At 41.3% G+C, this 19417-nt stretch overlaps 1 protein-coding gene across 4 annotated transcripts in view; it reads right to left on the reverse strand.

Moving 5' to 3' along the window:
* Window positions 1-602: 602 nt before the first annotated feature.
* The window catches only part of itga4 (integrin alpha 4), a 144980-nt gene continuing 126165 nt past the window's right edge, over window positions 603-19417 (reverse strand). For 2 of the 4 annotated variants that reach the window (XM_048535070.1, XM_048535069.1), the window contains 2 exons: window positions 5961-6080; window positions 603-3146 (listed from right to left, as the gene is read on the reverse strand). In XM_048535070.1, coding sequence (XP_048391027.1) covers window positions 2997-3146; window positions 5961-6080 — 270 coding nt within the window. In that variant the 3' untranslated portion in view covers window positions 603-2996. The remainder of the gene's footprint in view (window positions 3147-5960; window positions 6081-19417) is intronic. The other 2 variants (XM_059647193.1, XM_048535071.1) reach the window with 1 other exon arrangement.

Consider the following 19417-nt stretch of genomic DNA (forward strand, 5'->3'; position numbering starts at 1 on the left):
TTTTCCAGTCAGTCCTGCGGGTTCATTGCAACTAGTCAGAGGATTAGCAGTAAGTCAGTCAGTCAGTCAGAGAGCTGGTCTGTCCTTGGGGCTGATCCACCGTCAGACCGGAGAGTCTATTCACTTAAAGTCAAGGAAGGTTCTCAGGGGTCACTGCTGTAGAGGGCAAATTTAGGAAATCAACTGTGGTATTTAGGGGTAGCATGTTGGGATGTAGGGGGAACTATGACATAGGGGGAACTCCGTATTCAAGGCTGGGAGATGATTGAGCATTGGAAGGCATGGGTAACTGCAGGGGCATCATTGACAATTACTGCTACCCTGGCTTTCATGGGGGTGATAGTGCGTCATGGTGGTTGATACTGTTAAGTTCTATGCATGGGTCTTGGGGCAAAGTGTGGTGATGAAGATTCAAAAGAAGAGTTAGCTGTTAATGCTTTGAAGGTCAGATCTAATTGGGTTGACAGGGAACGCAAGGAAGAAAGGAATACCAAGGTTTAGGGAGTCACCTACAATCACAGGTTCAACCTGCAACTCATTCTGAAAAGCATTTCCGTCTTCATCTGAACTGCAATACTCAGCAGAATTGACAAATGGCTACCATCACATCTTGAGTTTAAGTAAATAATTTTCTATGAGGGAGTAAGTTCTACTTGTGAATAACATGAGCCCCTTCAAGGGGCAATTGCATTAATAAGACAGTTACACAATAACAGTTAAGGACATCTGTAATCAGAGAATTGTCCATGTCAACTGCTTAGTTTGAAATGAACTTAAGAATAAGTCCAAACAAGATTGAGTATTTTACTTCAAATTTATTGAGATAAATTAGGAGGAATAAGTATAAGTATAAAAGTAGTTCTTTTATACTTATACTTATTCAAAATTGTAATGTTGCTCCTAATCAGTTGTTACCAATGCAAATGCAGGTTTGAACCAATTACACAATAAAGAGGAACACATAGACTCAATATAATTGTCATTATTGAAATTAAACACAACCACTGAGCAGGATGGCTAGATTGAAAGTTGATTGTTTTATAAAATTCACTAGGTAAAACAATTTGTTCAAAAGCTGAAAGAAGATAATTTTCTTTACCCCAGATATGATTTAACTTTTTACTAAAATAAAGGAGTAGAGGGCTGGGACTTTCCTTAACACGCTGCTTTAAGGGGAGATTTCACAGAATAGTGCAGAACCGGAAATCATCTGTTCCATCATGTTTATACTGGTTGTTTCAAAGAACAATCCAGTTAGTCCCACTCCCCAGCTCTTTTCCTCTTTCTCTACAACGTTATCTGTTTTACATCTTTTTCAATCCCCTCTTGATTTCTATCCACCATCCTATCAGGTAAGGCATTCCAAATCCTAATTATCCGATGGGTAAAAAGTCTTTGTTCATGTCTGCCAATCACCTTAGTCTGTACTTTCTTATTGACTGTGAAAACTGTTTCTTTTTACTTACCCTAATTTCAATTTTAAAACACACCAACAAATCTTTTCCCAGTCTACACTCAAAAGAAGAGCAAACCATAACCATCAACATAATCCTTCATTCCCAGAATCATGCTAGTATATCGCTCTGTATCTCCATATTCTTCCTAACGTGTGGTTCAAAGATTGAACGTGATACTACAGCTGGGGATGAATTAGTATTTAATGTAAATGTAGTGTTGCATCTTAGCTTTTATACTCTGTGCCACTTGTTTATAAAGCTTAAACTCCTACATATTAACTCATTTCCCCATTTCTGAAGAAGGGTCCAGACCCTGAACGTCAGCTTTCCTGCTCTTCTGATGCTACCTGGCCTGCTCCACACCTTGTCATCTCAGGCTCCAGCATCAGCAATGCCTACTATCTCTATACATTAATTGTTTTGTTACTGTGTTTTACTACTTTTGACTTATGCACAAACACCTCCAGATATTTCTGCTCTTTCAACCCCTTCAAAAATACCATTCAGCACCTTTTTTCTTCATTCTTCTTTGTTAAAAAGTGCCACTTTGCATTTTACTGCATTGTATTTCAAATATCATTTGTCCAACAACAACAAAAACAAAGTTGCTGGAAAAACTCAGCAGGTCTGGCGGCATTTGTGGAGGAGAAAACAGAGTTAACGTTTTGGGTCCGGTGACCCTTCCTCAGAACAGAACCATTTGTCCATTCTTACACTGCCACTTGAAGACTTCTACTGTCTTTCTCACTGTTTACTACTTACATAGAGTAACATCAGCAACACTGGTAACCACAGGACACATTTTAAACTACTTTGTAAAAGAATAAAGGGGCAGAGAGAGTATCTTTTTTAAAAAGCGAGCGGTTGTGATACAGAATTTTAAGTGTCATAGAAACAGAATTGACAGTAGCTTTTCAAAGTTGAATGGGAATGTGCTTAAATAAGCACATTTACAGAACCAAGATTAAAGAAGAAAATAGCAGGAACTGGATAACTCTTTCAAAGAGCCAGCATTAGCATGATGGGATGGTGAGTCTCATTCTGCACTGTATAATAATGAAAAACATTTCAAACACAACATCTCTCAGTTTATTTCTTCATATATTAAAAACTAGTTCCATACCCAGCAGCTAGGAGGAAATCTTAGCAGGTACAACAATTGCAAAGAATGAGCAAATTAATCTGTTCATTTTTATCAGTAGAAAGATGTAAAATTCTGTCAATTGGGGAATTGCACACTTTTTTTGGTGTTAGTTGTAAAATGCATTTCTCAATATACTAGGGATGTTTGTTTTAATTTCAATGTTAGATTGAAATACACCTCAGAAGTAATACTGTCTTGATTAATGCAGTGGAACAAATATGTTCGAAAAGTGGCAATTTACTACACTTGCACACACAGAGTAGAACAACGTTAGACTCTACACGTTGTAATATAAAACACTTCTTCGTAAATTCCTACACAATCATCTCACAAATATACACAAGTATCAATTTCTAATATTCAAATAATATCTATTCCTGCTTCATTTGCATTTCTCACATTTTTGTTAATGTTAATTTGCTTGCACGATTTTCATCTATTTCAGTATTTTCTTCTTGACATATTGACTCCCAGCCTCCTTGCAGATTATTTTTTCTCATTACTCTGTTTATTTTGACTTTAAATGGTCTTTTAAAGAATCCATACTAAAGGGGGTACAGAAGAGAAGGGAAAAGAATTACAAAACTATAGATGAATTTCTTACTTCTTGATATTTGCATAGTTTGTCACTTAAATTTCTCACATAACAATGATATGAAGATGATTTATTGTCACTTGTACTCTATGATGAACAAGGGGGAGGCCATGGCCTAGTGGTAGTATTACTGGACTATTAATCAAGAAATCCAGGCAACTTTCTGGGACCCGGGTTCAAATCCCATCACAACAGATAGTAGGATTTGAACTCAATAAGAGTCTAACGATGACTGTAAATCCATTGTCAATTGTCAGGGAAAAACCCATCTGGTTCACCAATACCCTTTACAGGAAGGAGACCGCCTGGTCTGGACTATATGGAACTCCAGACCTACGGCACTGTGGTTGACCTTTAACTGCCCTCTGGGCAGTTAGGGATGGACAATAAATACTGGCCTAGCCAGCAATGCCCTCACCTTGTGAATGAATTAAAACAAAAAGGCACAGTAAAATACAGTGAAAAGCTAATGGATACTGACCAAAGGAACAACTGAAATAGTGTCCTCGTCTTGATCAAAGAAGAAAACTGAAAGTGTTATTATTAACAGCAGAATTTTATGGGCACAGATTGGCTTTAGCAGTCATCTATAAACCCCCAGAACCGCACAAAGCACCCAGATGATCTACCTTTTTAATTCTTATATCGGACTTTGGCATGACTTGCAAAGCCCCATCCCTAATTTCACTGGAACCGATTGGGTCACTTGGCCATTTCAGAAGGCAATTATGAGTGAATCACATTACTGCCAAGCCGGAGTCACATGTAGACTAGATCAGTTAAGGATGGCTGGTTTCCCCACCTAACGTGGCTCAAGTAGGTTTTATGACCCGATTTTTGTTTTTAGAAATCGAATTCCAATTTCAATGTCTGCCATGGTGAGCTTCCATCCCATAAATGTAGAGTGGGTTAAAATCCAGCCTGGATCTTTGGATTACGAGTCCAGTGACATTACCACTATGCCACCACCTCTTCAAAGGACCAACAGGCAACCAAAAATGGCACTGGCAAGAATGGGATACATGAAAATTTAGTAACTTTGAGCAAACATGATTCAGGTCTTCTACGCCTCATGGACAAAGGAAAATAGATAAAATTATTTAGGAAATAATAACAAAAAATAAAATCATATGTCTGAATGTAAGCTGACTTTTAAATACTGATTTGTTTTTCTGGAGTGGACTTCCATCTTTACCCTTCTCAAATAAACAGGATAATTGAACAGGTGAAATCTACCAACTGACAAACCTATTCCAGATCCTACTATTCTTAAACTTTTTGAGTTGGGATTCTCATAACGCAGTAATCCACTGTCCCAAACCTGGCAGTGTCCTTTTGCAAACACCAAATGTAGACTGGCGTCTGGTACTGTATGATAACACGGCGTAGAGCTGGATGAACACAGCGGGCCAAGTAGCATCAGAGGAGCAGGGAAGCTGACATTTTGGGTCTCAGAGAAACAATGTAGCCTGTTTTACTCGCTGGTGCTAAATATTATTTTGGTCTCGTTCCCCAAATTTAGGATGAGATTTAAAGTAAAAGTAGATTTGAATAAAAATGTCTGTCTGTCTTGTTTATGCTCCAGTCTCGAACAGTTGTGCTGCACAGATTGGGCAGAGTACGGCAGATGACGTCGGCTTGTACGAGGTGGCATAGCTGCAAATTGAGGGGTGATAGATTTAAGACAGATGTCAGAGGCAGGTTCTTTACTCAGAGAGTGGTAAGGGCATGGAATGCCCTGCCTGCCAATGTTAACTCAGCCACATTGGAGGCATTTAAACAGTCCTTGGAAAAGCATATGGATGATGATGGGATAGTGTAGGGGGATGGGCTTAGATTAGTTCATAGGTTGGCGCAACTTCGAGGGCCAAAGGGCCTGTTCTGCGTTATATTGTTTGTTCTATGTACCATCATTGGGTCCAGTCTGCAGTTTTAACTGTGCCATAAGTGTGGCAATCCCTGCCTTTTTTTTATCCTGCCAGGTTATGGCCCATCAGAGAACAACTGATACCAAAAGAGGAGATTGACAATAACTTCATAGATGTGCAGCAGAATGAGATTTAAACAGAAATGCGAATTATTGATGTTCTTTGTTATATAATTTGACAAAATGAAAACATGAAGGAATCAAATTGTGCAATTGCATTTCAACAGTGTTCTTTAAAAAAACTCATTGCTTAGTGCATACTTTGACATGGGAAATAGCTGTGCATTTAATATCAGAAAAATAGGATACACTAATTTGTCTTTAAACAGAAAATTCCAGCATATCAGGCAGCATCCGTGAAGAGATGAACAGTCAATGTTTCAGGTCTCTGACCTTTTATGAGAAATTGTTATACGTAGAACAGGTTTTAAGCAAATACAGAAGCCGGGAAAGGAGGAAGGAGTGTAAAGTGTTCAAAAAGCTCCGTGATGCCTTCCCTTGTGGATAGAAGGTAGGAGAGATTAAATGGGAGAACAGATAATGTTGCAAGGCAAAAGTAAGATAAGTAATGACATGTAAAGAAATAAAAGAGGCAATGTAAATCGGAAGAGCAGAGTAACTACAAGATCTGCTGTTTGAATTAAATGTGAGCAGTGGTTATTATCTGAAATTGTTGAACTTGATAGAGTCCAAAAAGTTACAAATTGTGAAACCTAAATGTAAGGTGTTTTCCTTGAGCTTACTTGAAGAATATTGGAAAAGCAGAAGCAGCCAAGGACAAAGAACAATAAGTTTCAATTGTATTTGATTGTAGAACTGGATTAATATTAGTCTTACCTTGCAAAGCAGGAAAATGCATACAACCAAAATGACAATCCCCAGCAACAAACCCATTCCAAAAATCAATACTGTCACTTTAAATTTTGGCTTTCTATTATAAATTGCTTCCACAGTGACCTAGGATAAAGAGAGGTGGGTTAATGAGCAGGAAGAGAGTCATTAAGGCTGCAAGACTAACCAGAAAGCATACGTGATCAATATAAATAGAATAATAAAGCACAACTACTTGTATTCATATAGACACTTTAAGATAACATTATCTTAAATAAAATATTCCAAAGTATTTCCCAGGAACAGGCTTACAGGGCATTCTTATTTGTTTATCTTTATTGAACTGCCATGGGTCCCCACAATGGGCCCTAGTAATGCCTGTCTCTTCATGGGGAATGTGGAACATTCCCTGTTCCAGTCCTATTCTGGCCCCCACCCAGAACTCTTTCTCCAATATATCAATGACAGCATCGGTGCTGCTTCCCTCTCTAGTCCGGAATTGGAAAACTTCATCAATTTAGCCTCCAATTTCCACCCTGCCCTCACTTTCACCTGGTCTATCTCTGACTCCTCCCTTCCCTTCCTCGACATTTCTGTTTTCAGTTCTGGTGTTAGACTAATATCCACTACAAACCCACCGACTCCCACAGCCTCACGCCTCACATCCTGTAAAGATTCCATCCCATACTCTCAATTCCTCGGTCTCCATCATATATGTTCGGAAGAGGCCAAATTCAGCAAAGGAGCCTCCAACATGTCCACCTTCTTCCTCAACTGAGGATTCCTCAGTTCCATTGTCAGCAGGGTCCTCAACCAGGTCCGACCCATCTCTTACACTTCCACCCTCCTCCCTTCTCTTCCCTCCCGCAACAGCGATAGGGTTCCCTTTGTCCTTACCTACCATCCCACCAGTGTCCACATCCACAAGATCATCAGACCCCATTTCCGCCACCTCCAGCAAGATGCCACCACCAGGCACATATTCCCCTCCCCTCCCTAGTCTGCCTTTCACAGGGACCGTTCCCTCTGGGATGCCCTGGTCCATACTTCCTTCACCACCAACAACCACCCACAGCCCTACAGCACCTTCCACTGTAACTGGCAAAGTATCCAAGGGCACAAACATACCTTCTACGTGAAGAAGCACTTCACCTGCACTTCCCAGAATCTAGTCTACTGCATTCGCTGCTCACAATGTCGTCTCCTCTACATTGGGGAAATGAAGCGTAGACTGGGTGACCGCTTTGCAGAACATCCACGTTCTGCTCGCAAAAAAGACCCTAAACTATTTGTTGCCTGCCACTTCAACGCACCACCCTACTCCCTGGCCAGCATCTCGGTCTCTGGCTTGCTGCAGTGTTCCAGTGAAGCTGGAAGAGCAACATCTCATTTTCTGCTTGGGGGCCCTACTGTCCTCCAGACTCAGTATTGAGTTAAATAATTTTAGGACCTAAACTCTCCCATGTCCAGTCCCTTAGCCCACACCCCACACACCAGGCCTTGTTACCACATAGTGTGTAATGCCAGGCTGTGTGTTGTTAATCACTAATGGTCTCCATTAGCAACTATCCATCCTCACAGTCTGATCGTTATCAGCTCTTTGTCTGTCCTATTGCTCTTCTCTCTCTTTAGGCTCTATTCTCTCGTTTACTCCCGACGCTAAACCCTCCCTATTTTCTGCATATAAAGTGATCTTTTCCCAGCCACCATCAGTTCTGAGGAATCGTCACTGGACCCAAAACATTAACTCTGTTTTCTCCTTCACAGATGCTGCCAGACCTGCTGAGCTTTTCCAGTAAATTTGTTTTTGTTCCTGTAAGATGCATGTCTGCAATGAGTGCCCAGTGATGGAAGTCACATGACCACAGCAAACCCAGAAGCACATTAGCATAGTATTGCATTTTTGTCCAAAATGTTTGTTTTCAGGCATTCTATAATCTCACCACTAGTCACTGAAGTTAGTTGAGCTACTATCCAGCACACATTGACTGTGACAGCATTTCAGATATGTGATGAGTGACAGTGGCCCTCAGTTTGAGTCAAGAATTCAGCCACTTCATAAATGATTGTGAAATTCAGCACTACACGTCACCATTGCACTATTCCCTAGTCAAACAGAAAGGCTAATGTGGCCCTGAAAATTCCCAAAGGAGTCAGGAAAAATGAGCAAGGCCAGAAGACCTGTACAAGGCAATCTGCGATGTCAAGAGAATCAGTTCCTGTGGGGATTAAAGAGGTCTTTTTCCAGTTTCTTCCATTTTTGATACCGTGTCATCACTGGCTTTCTAGTCTTCTTAACTTGATATTGGTTACAAGTAGAACATCGGTTGATGTGGTCCTTGATTTCTTTCCTAATGTTTGGCCACTGGAGTCCTGTTCATCTTCAGACTTGACCCAATTCCTTAATAGCTTATATGGATGCACTTTAGCACCTTTCCTCTCAAATCCTCAGGGATAGTAGCTCTATTTCCTTTCTACAACATGTCATCATTCCAACTATGTACCCAATATACTTGTGAGATCACATGAATGTCCTTGATGCCTTCAGGCCATTCTTTCATCAGAAATTCTTGCAACACTTAGTTGCATCTTGCTGGATAGATCACTTGCAGGTCTATTAGATTCAATGTTGCTGCTTGTTGACGGCTTCACAAAGATTCTGAACTGTTGCTTCATTTTAGTTCTGGGAAGATTTATTGTCATAGTATTCTCCTCTTTCACACAGGGAGTCCTGGTCTCAACAGGATATTAACGATATACATTTATTTCATGTGCTTACATGCCACTGCCAGATGATATTTTTGTAAGCTGGGCAACATTCTTTCAGGCAAATACTAAATAAAAATCAAAAGAACTGCAGATGTTGTAAATCAGGAACAAAGTTGCTGGAAAAGCTCAGCAGGTCCGGCAGAATTTGTGGAAAAGAAAACAGAGTTAACGTTTTGGGTCCGGTGACATGAGGAAGGCATTCTTTCTTCATCTGAGCATAGTGCCATCAACACACTGGATATCATTACAACTGGGTATTTTTTTTCTGCATTTGGTATGCTACACAATGCAAAACAACTTCATCATTTACATCATAGCATTTCAGTATTGGTTTGTTGTCATCATAAGTTGCACGATTTTAGTGGAACTGCTATTTGTTCTGTGCCCCAAGACCACTGCATAGCTCAAAATAATGGTGCACAATCTAGCAACAAACTTAGCAAGAAAACTGCTAAGTAGGTGATGAATCCAACAAATTATTACACTGCCAGTGATTGCTACATTGCTGCAATAACTCTCACCTTTTTTGAGATCTCAGCAAAGACCCAATGCTATCAGCATGTGACATGTACACCTGAATTCAGTCACTGTTAACTACACGTTTTTCTTGTTCAGTTTCAGGTTCTCTGGCAATCTCCCTCTCTAGCAATCACACTAGGTTCTGATCATAGTCTGTAAGGCTTCTTCTCTTGAGCCTCCATATCCAAACAGCTTTTTGAACCATCTGCATCTCCCAAATAACATCCAGAATGTTGTTAAAAAGCTTCTGCTTTCATCTGTTCACTTGCCAGTAACCATCCTTTGCATTTTGTGTAGTGAAGATTTTTGCCTTTGCAAGTTTTGGCACTCTTCTTCAAGTTCCTTTGATGGTTGGCACTGAGTAGCGAAATCTCTGCAGAGATTTGCTTTGATTTTTTTTGGGTTTATGCAGTCTCTCAGCTTTTCAGGTTGCTCCACTGCTACCAGGCTGCCAATCCATTCTGGAGATGTTTTCACTTTGCTGTTCACTCCCTTCTTTTCTAGCTCTTCGCATCTAGTGTTCCAGGCTAGACTTGAGGCCGGTTGGAATTCTCCTCAGCAGATGCTCAACTGGTCTTAAACTCATCTAGTTTGAGATGATTTTCTCCAGGAAGACATCCTAAACCTGAAAACACATTGTTGTACTCCGATAGAATCTGTTCCAGCTGAGACAAATGGCTTTAGCTTGCTTTCCTCTCGACATAAATATTGTGCGGTTATTTAGTCTTAACCTTACTTTCCACAGCTCTGCTCTTGGATCACAGTGCCATGTCGAGCCACATTGCACATAGCTTGCTTTCCTCTCGACATAAATATTGTGCGGTTATTTAGTCTTAACCTTACTTTCCACAGCTCTGCTCTTGGATCACAGTGCCATGTCGAGCCACATTGCACAGGTCTGTGAATGTCCTGATGCTGTTGATCTGAAACTTAATTATCATAGAAATCCCTACAGTGTGGTAACAGATCCTACGGCCCAACAAGACTACACCGATCCAGGCCAATCCTGCATAACCCACCCTGAACACTATGGGCAATTTCGCATGGCCAATGCACCTAGCCTGCACATCTTCGGACTGTGGGAGGAAACCACAGCACCCAGAGGAAACCCACACAGACACAGGGAGAACATGCAAACCCCACACAGACAGTCGCCTGAGGATGGAATCAAACCTGTGTCCTGGTGCTGTGAGGCAGCAGTGCTAACCACCGTGTAACCCCAAATGTTGATTTGATGTTTTCCTCTGCAGTCATTAGTCCACTATCACAAAGCGTCGATCACCTATCAACCTGACCAAGTTAACCTGTTGAACGGTCCAGCGTGATTCACTAGACTTTAGTTTTTGACAGAATCTTTTGTTCTGTCCTCACGGAATAAATAACGTCTTAGAAATGATAGGGAAGTGAGGGGCTAGCAAGGGGGAGCAATTGAAGGAACTCAGTATTAGTAAGAAAATGATGCTGGAGCAATCAATGGGGTTAAGGGCTGATAAATCAACAGGCGCAGATAATCCATATCCCGGAGTACTAAAGGAAGTGGTCCTGGAAATAATGGAAGTATTAGTGGACTTCTTCCAAAATTCTGCAGACTTTTGAGCAGTACTTACAGATTGGAGCGTGGTGAAGGTAACACCACTATTTAAAAGTAAGGGGGCAGAAAGAAACACAGAATTACAGATAAAATAGTCTAACATCAGTAGTGGGGAAAGCTAGAATCTGTTCCAAAAGCTGTGATTATAGACATTTGAAAAGCATTAGCAGGACTGGACAAAACCTGCAATGGTTTAAGAACGGCAAATCATGCTTAAAGAATTTGCTGGAGTTTAAGGAAGCAACTGGTAGATTAAATAAAGGAGAAACAGTGGATGTGGTGTATTTGGATTTTTCATAAGGTCTCAGAAGAGATTAGTGGGCAAAGTTAAACCACATGAGATAGGGAATAATAGATTGGCTTCTATTTAGCCAAATACTTCTGCAGAATAATTCAGCTTCTAGCAGACAGAACACCACATAGTGGACTTGGCTTTTTTGTGGTGTCTCCACAGTATTCAACAAAGCAAAGAATGACAGTTGCTGGAAATCAGAAACAAAATCAGATATTGCTAAGAAAAGCTCAGAAGGTCTGGCAGCACCTGTAGAGAGAAAGCAGACTCAAAATTTTGGGTCCAGTGACACTTTTTCCAGAAACGTTAATTCTGATGCTGCTAGACCGGCTGAGAATTTATAGTCATTTTTGATTTTGTTTCCTCCACGGTATTAGTATTTTGCCTTTTATGTATGATAGAATGCTCAGCCTGTTCTGCCACGATATAGTGACTTACAACCTCAGTCCATCTGCATGTTAGTTGCTTTCTCCTCTCTCAGTAAGCATGCTCTGGAAGATGCATCTTTCCTGCCTGACTTCAATTAGATCAGATTTTAGTTTTGCAAAATCACAGCATTCTGCGAGTTGAGTTTGTGCAATCACATTGAATTTTGAATTATTTAATGGCAAGATTGGAAGAGCAAAAAGGTGGTGAAGAGAGACAGGCAACACCAAAGGAGGTCAATGAGACTGCTGGGTATATGTGTATCATTCATTAGCAGTCATGAATGGATCAATTTAAGGTTCAGAGTGAGTCTCAGAGCATGCTATTCTCCTGAGTTACAAGATCTCAGCTGTATTAGATGGTCTCTGACATGGAAGTTGAAGCTCTTCCTCACATGGCACCGTAATGGAGCCCTGCACTTCTGGGAATACAGCGATGGGGGTGATTCCCACAATTTTGCGTCTGTGAGGCTTCAGCTATAATCAAATTGGAGGCACAGAGTAACCCTCTCAAACAGCACATCAGTAACGTTCAAGTGCAACTGTGCACTGCTGCTTGCGAGACACACCAGGATACTATCCTAATCCCTGAAATGAGCCAGGGTTGAAGTAGTTTAAGGCCACAGTTAATATTATAGCTACATGTGGGGCATGGTGCACAGAGCTGAGAAGCACGAGATCTTCTGCTATAAGAGCAAAGACCGTATCAACCACCTGCCTATATAGGTGCATTACCCTGCAATTCTCCAATATATCCAGGTAGCAGTGTCTCAAGCATATAGGCGATGCTTACAGGTGTGTCCTGTAGCACATTCTTAACCCTCATTCCTTTCTTTGCCTCAGTATTCCAAATATCTGCCTCAGCAGTTTAGCATGTTGACTAATTTCACCACCTGACCCAACAGTTTGGAACAACAGTTCCATTACCACCTGTCTCTATACATTTGATGATGCCTGTGTGGCAATAGCTGAGTGCCCTTCTTAAACAAGACTTCTATTATGGGTCCACTTAAAACTTACTGATGTAGTCATGATTGTCATCCTACTGTATTGTCAACTCCATGGCCTTGGGCTGGACCACAACCAGTGTGTAATCGGTGTGCTCCAGTGAAATCCCAAACTGGCCCTTAACAACCAAATTGGCTCATTAATAGGATTAATCAGAATAATTTTCAAACCTGGCAAGCATCTAGGTGCTACCCTCCACAGTCCTTAGAAAAATTGTCAGGGATAGAAATGATAAAACAAAACTGTCTGCCTCTGAGCCTAAACCATCAGGATCTAAAAACATCCTGCCCAGAATCTCGATTATAATACAGTCAATCAAAAGGGCAAATTTTGCATTCAATAAAAAGCAAAACATTTTGTGCAACTCAAGGCTTTTAAACAGGATGCTTTAAACGATGTAGGTCAGAAATCACACAACACCAGGTTATAGTCCAGCAGGTTTATTTTGAAATCATAACCTTCTGGAGTGCCACCCTTTCATCATGTGAAGTGTAGAGAAGCACATAGGCACAGAATTTATAGCAGAAAGATCAAAAGATCATACAAACGATATAAGTGGAGTGTGGACAGATTGAATAATAAATCTCTGCAGGTGATCAAAAGTGTCAGACGGTGTGAGTAAAGTGTCAACAGCTGATGAAGAAGTGATGTCCTAGACAAAAAAATTAAAAACAAGGTGGTGCTGGAGCCAAACCAAATGACTGGAATAACAGGATAGGTATAACAGTCTCATACTAAGGGCCTAACCAAACTAGCAAGTAATTCAAACTTTTACAAACCCATTAAGGTAGAGAGATCATAAGTTATCAAGGTGATGCAGTCAAAACAGAACAGTAAGGAAGATGTTACAGATATTTAACAGTATGGCGGAGTTACACGTAGTGCAACATGAACCCAAGATCATGGTTGAGGCCAACTAAATAGTATGGAACTGGGCTATCAGTTTCTGCTTGGCGATTCTGTGTTAGTATGTATTTGAAAGGCCACCTTGGAGGATGCTTACCTGAAGATCAGAGGCTGAATGTCCTTGACTGCTCAAGTGTTCACCAACTAGGAGGGAACACTCCTGTCTGGCATTTGTTGCATAGCGTCCATTCATCTGTTGTCATAGCGTCTACATGGTCTTGCCAATACACCATGCCTCAGGGCATCTTTGCCTGCAGCATACAATGGAGACAACACTGGCCAAGCCACCTGTATCTGCTGTGCATGTGTTCCCACGTGTGATGGTAGTGTCCATATCGATGATTTGACATGTCTTGCAGAAGTTGCCATTAGAGGGTTATATAGTGTTGCAGTCGATGTTGTCCTGAAGGCTGGGTAATTGCTGTGAATAATGGTCTGTTTAAGGTTTGGCTTCTCAGAGTGCAGAGGATCTCCAAGAAGATCATGCCTACTGACACATACATTAAGTTTCTACAGGGATAGAACAAAACAGAGAAGATCCCGAAAGGACCACAGATTACAAACCCATTCAAGTCGACCTACAACACAGACTATGCTGACAGACTCTACTGTCACACCTCTCGCACACTCCTCAGTCATTTCATTCACCAGCGCTACTGCAGACGCCTCAATCTCGAAATTGAGATAGAATCTATATTCTCAGCTTGCACTCAGGACACAGTGGATCAGCTATGAAACACTACCAAGCAGATGAGGCAACAGAACTATGCCACCTACATGCACACCAAGAACAGGAAACATGAAGAAACCTGGCATCACCACCAGCAGTAGCCAAGCCTCCTCGGTACCATGGTTAAAACTGGTACCACCACAGAGAAATCCATTGTCAATTTGTCTGACCACATCTTTCAACTAGACAAAATCGAGTTCTCAGGTGAGGGCTCAATTTCTGCCCCATCACCAAAATTGACCCCATTGGTCTCAGAGTAGACACAAAGGAATCCATCAGGTGAATGTGGCTCCAGGAATTCTTCCACAAACCCCAAGATATTAGCAGTGAGCCCCATGAGACAACCAACAAACCGAACAGTCAACAGAGAGATCCGCAGTGTGATGACCAAAGAAGAAAGAGATGAATTGGACCCTTCTGGAAGGCCACTGCCCTAAACTTGACACGTATACTCTAGCTGTCAGCTGAAGCGTTAATGCTGGATTCATCAGCCACACTCAAGTGTAGATGTTACCAGGCACAATGCAATGCCATCTATGTTCTCAGGATCAATCACAACATTGTCATCAAACCAGCAAACGAGGAGCCATTGTCATGCAGAATAGAACAGACTACTGCAAAAAACGGTACATACAGCTAAACAACTGGCAACACTACATACAATTACCTGGCCATCCAAACAAATAACACACCCGTCAACTCAACAGAGTGGTGAGGACATTTGATCCAGACCTTCAGAGTATCCTGTGCATTCACATTGGCGTACTTGTCACATAGGAGACTTCTACTTCCTTCCGAAGATACCCCAAGCCAACACACATAGACGTCCTATCGTGTCAGGCTTCGGGCCCCTGAGAACGTCTCTGGCTATGTCGAGGTCATCTTGAAACCCATTGTATACGGAACCCCCAGCTTCTGTCATGACACTACAGATTTCTTACAGAAACTCAGCACTCATAGACCAGTCAAACCAGGAACATTCCTCATCACAATGGACATTTCAGCACTCTACACCAGCATTCTCCATGATGACGGCATCGCTGCTACAGCCTCAGTACTCAATACCACCAACCTCCCAATTTCAGATGCCATCCTACAACTCATCCACTTCTTCTTCGACCACAATGTCTTCACCTTCGACATCCAGCTCATCATACAGACACATTGAACAGCCACGAGGACAAAGTGTGCACTCCAATATGCCAACATCTTCATGCACAAATTCAAGCAAGACTTTGTTGCTGCACTGGACCTCCAACCAACGCTATACACTTTTTACATTGACAACATTTTCTTCCTTTGGATTCATGGTGAGGAATCACTAAACATGATATCAGCAAGTTTCATCCTGCCATCAAACTACTCTTCAGAATCAGTCTCATTCTTAGACACACGCATCTTCATCAAGGACGGACACCTCAGTACCTCACTCCACTACAAGCCTGCAGATAACCTCACATTGCTGCAATTCTCTAGCTTCTATCCTAAACATGTTAGAGAAACCAGCCGTATGGACAAGCCCTGCATTTACACAGGATTGCTCAGATGAGGAGAAACACAACAGACACCTAAAGATGCTAAAAGGTGCCCTCGTGAGAATGGGAGATGATGCTTAACACATCGATTGCCAGTTCTGGCATGCCACTACAAAAAAACCACAATGGTCTCCTCAGAAGACTGATACAGGACACAACTGAGAGTACCCTTCCTCATCCAGTACTTCCACAGAGTAGACAAACTACGCAATGTTCTCTGCAGTCTTCAATATGTCAGTGACGACAACGAACACCTCACTGAGATAGTCCCCATACTTCCACTTCTTTCTCACCTTCAAACAACCACCAAATCTTAAACGTACAACAGTTCACAGCAAACTACCCAACCTTCAGGACAACATTGACCACAACACTATACATTCCCGCCACGGCAGCCTCTGCAAGACATATCAGATCATCAACGTGGATACTACCATTACATGTGGGAACACCACCCACCATGTACACAGCAGATACTCATGTGACTCAGGCAATGTTGTTGACCTCATACACTGCAGACAGGGATGCCCCAAGGCATGGTATATTGGTGAGACCATGCAGACACTATGACAACTGATGAATGGACACTGTGCAACAACCATCAGACAGGGCTGTTCCCTCCCAGTGGGAAAACACTTCAATGGACAAGGACATTCAACGTCCAATCTTCAGCTAAGAATCCTCCAAAGCAGCCTTCGATATATACAACATCACAGAATTTCCACGCAGTTACTGACAGCCAAGCTCTGTATCCATGAAGACAGCCTCAACCGCACTACACATAACCCTGCCACACTGTTCTGTATCTGTCAAATCTTCCTTACTGTTCTGTTTTGGCACCATTGCCTTGTTATGATCTCTCTACCATAATTAATTTCTACAGTTTTGGATTACTTGTTACTTTGGTTAGACCCTCGGCATGCAACTCTTATACCTATCATGTTATTCCAGTCATTTGGTTTGGCTCCAACACCAGCTTGCTTTTAATTTTTTTGTAATTATCTCTCTGCCTCATTTAATTGAATTATGGGGTCAACCCTTCAGCTCTTATTCAGCTGTTGGCACTTTACTCACACTGTCTGACACATTTGAATAACAAGTCTCTGCAGGTGATCAACCTGTCGACACTCCACTCACACCATTCCTATGATCTTTTGATCTCACTGTTACAAATTCTGTGTCTATGTGCCTCTCCTCACTTCACCTGACAAAGGGGTAGTACTTCAAAAGCTTGTGATTTCAAGTAAACGTCTTGGGCTACCAGTTGGTGTTGTGTGACTTCTGCCCTTGTCCACCCCAGTCTGACACCAGCAGCTCCACTAAACGATTTAAGTAACCTTTCCAGTTACTGACCCAGAAGAAACAGCTGTCAAAAATTAGTGGGCAAACAGAAAAGTGCAGTGCAATAACTGGCAAGTAACAAACCAGTGAGGTGCATGAAACCACCTACTTCATATAGACAATGGATATTGAAGTGGGTATAATGAAGGTTGCCTGTTTTCTATTCTAGAACATTCTCCTTAGACAACAGTGGTACAGCATATTTGACAGCGACCAGTGTCCAAGTATAATACTACATCGGTGACATTTAAGAAGAGAGGCAGAGGAAATAGGAAATCTGGCAATATATGCCCACAGAATAATTCCACAAACAGGTAACTAGCTCACATGTGCACTCCAAAAATGTTGTCATCAACTACTACTTTGTTAACGGCTGGCCTATCCAAAGCCTTTAAAGCTTTTATGTTCTATTGCATTTGCCCATAGCTGGACAATCACTTCACTGCATACAGTTGAACATTTGAAATTTATCAAGGATTGAAACAGAAAATCACATTTAATGATATGATCAGTCTCTGCCTGCAGTAGGAGCTGCAATTTAAGTACACCACTATTGTTCCTTAAACTGAAGTCTCAGGTTGTTAGGAGCATGCGATGTAGGAGCAGAAATGTGCCACTAAATCCATCAGGCCTGCTCTGCCATCAATAAGATTATGGTTTATCAGATAACCCTCAAATCCACTTTTTTGCCTTTTCCCCATAACACTTGATTCGATTACTGATTAAAAATCCAGCTTAGTGTTAAATGTACATAATAACCAGTTTCTACAGACCTCTGCTGTAAAGAATTCCACATTTTCACAATTCATTGCCCTCAGAGAGAAGAAATTCCTCATCTCTGTCTGAAATGTGCAAAACCTTATTCTGAGATAATGCCCTCTCGGCCTAGACACTCCCAAAATGGGAAACGGCCTTGGCACATCTACCCTGTCAGGACCCCAGAATCTACCACATTTCAATAAGGTCACCTTTCATTCTTCTATATTTCAACAAGTGCATACCCCATCTACTCAACCTCTCCTCATTTCTGATAGCAGCACTGTAAACCATCTCTGGACTTCCTCCAATGCCAATATATCTTTCCTCAGGTGAGAGGTCCAAAACTGTTAACAGTATTCAAGGAGAGGTCTGATTAGTACCTTGCATTGTTTCAGCAAAACCTCCCTGCTTTTACATTCAATTTCCTTTGAAATAAAGGCCAATATTCCATTTCTCTCCCCTATCACCTGCTGAACTTAATTACTAGTTTTTTTGTGATTCGTGGACAAGGACTCCTAAGTTCCTCTGTTCTGTAGCCTTCTGCCGTCTTTCTCCTTTAAATATAAATTAAAGTCAGCTCCTCTATTCTCCTGTCAAATTCCATAACCTTACATTATATTGCATTATAATCTATCTGCCAAGGTTTTGCCTGCCTGGTTAACCTGTCTATATCCCTCTCCACTTTGCATCACTCACCTTCCTACCTATTTTTGCGTCATCTACAAACTTCATGTGGTACATTCATTTTCCTCATCCAAGTAATTCATGTAAATTATAAATAAATATGGCCCAGTTCTAATCACTGTGGCACACTATTTTGCAGTCTAATGTGGCAATTAACAGAAGGGAACAGTATATATCAATTTGGGATATTGACATCAACTTAGAGCAGGCATAACTTAAATGGATTTACATAAATCTACATCATTTGCAGGTACATTTGAGGTTTTGTTATTTCTACATATTTAAAACTTTTTTTCTATAATATACGATGTAAAATTATGCTAACTTAATAATTTTAAACTTAAAACAAATGCAGCTTTCACTTTTTATTTTAACAGGATTCTGCCGCTTCAATAAAGGAAAAAGGACGTCTATGGCACTCTAAAACATGTGCTTATGGGATGTACATGTCATTAGCAAGTCAACATTTATTATCTATTTCTAACTGCCTTGAAAAAGTGGGTGAGAGTTGCCTTCTTGAACTGCAGTACTCCTTATGGTACCAGCAAACCCACAGTGCTGTTCGCGAAGACACTCCAGGATTCTGACCCAGTGACAATGAAGTAACTGCGATATATCTGAACGTAATTTGTAAAACAAACACATTGCAACACTGTGATAACAAAGTGTGGAGCTGGATGAACACAGCAGGCCAAGCAGCATCTCAGGAGCACAGTGTGCTGGTCGTGGAAAGAGTATCACTGAAGGCTGGGGTGCCAATCGTGTGGACTGCTTGAGTTAGATGATGTAAAGTCACTTGAATGTTATTGGAACTGCATTCATCTGAGCAAGTACAGACTATTCTAGAACCTTTCTAATTTGTGCCTACTTGGGGAAGCAGGTTGTGAGTTACCTGCTCACAATG

This window comes from Stegostoma tigrinum, chromosome 7 (genome assembly GCF_030684315.1).
Source record: "Stegostoma tigrinum isolate sSteTig4 chromosome 7, sSteTig4.hap1, whole genome shotgun sequence".
Lineage (NCBI taxonomy): Eukaryota > Metazoa > Chordata > Chondrichthyes > Orectolobiformes > Stegostomatidae > Stegostoma > Stegostoma tigrinum.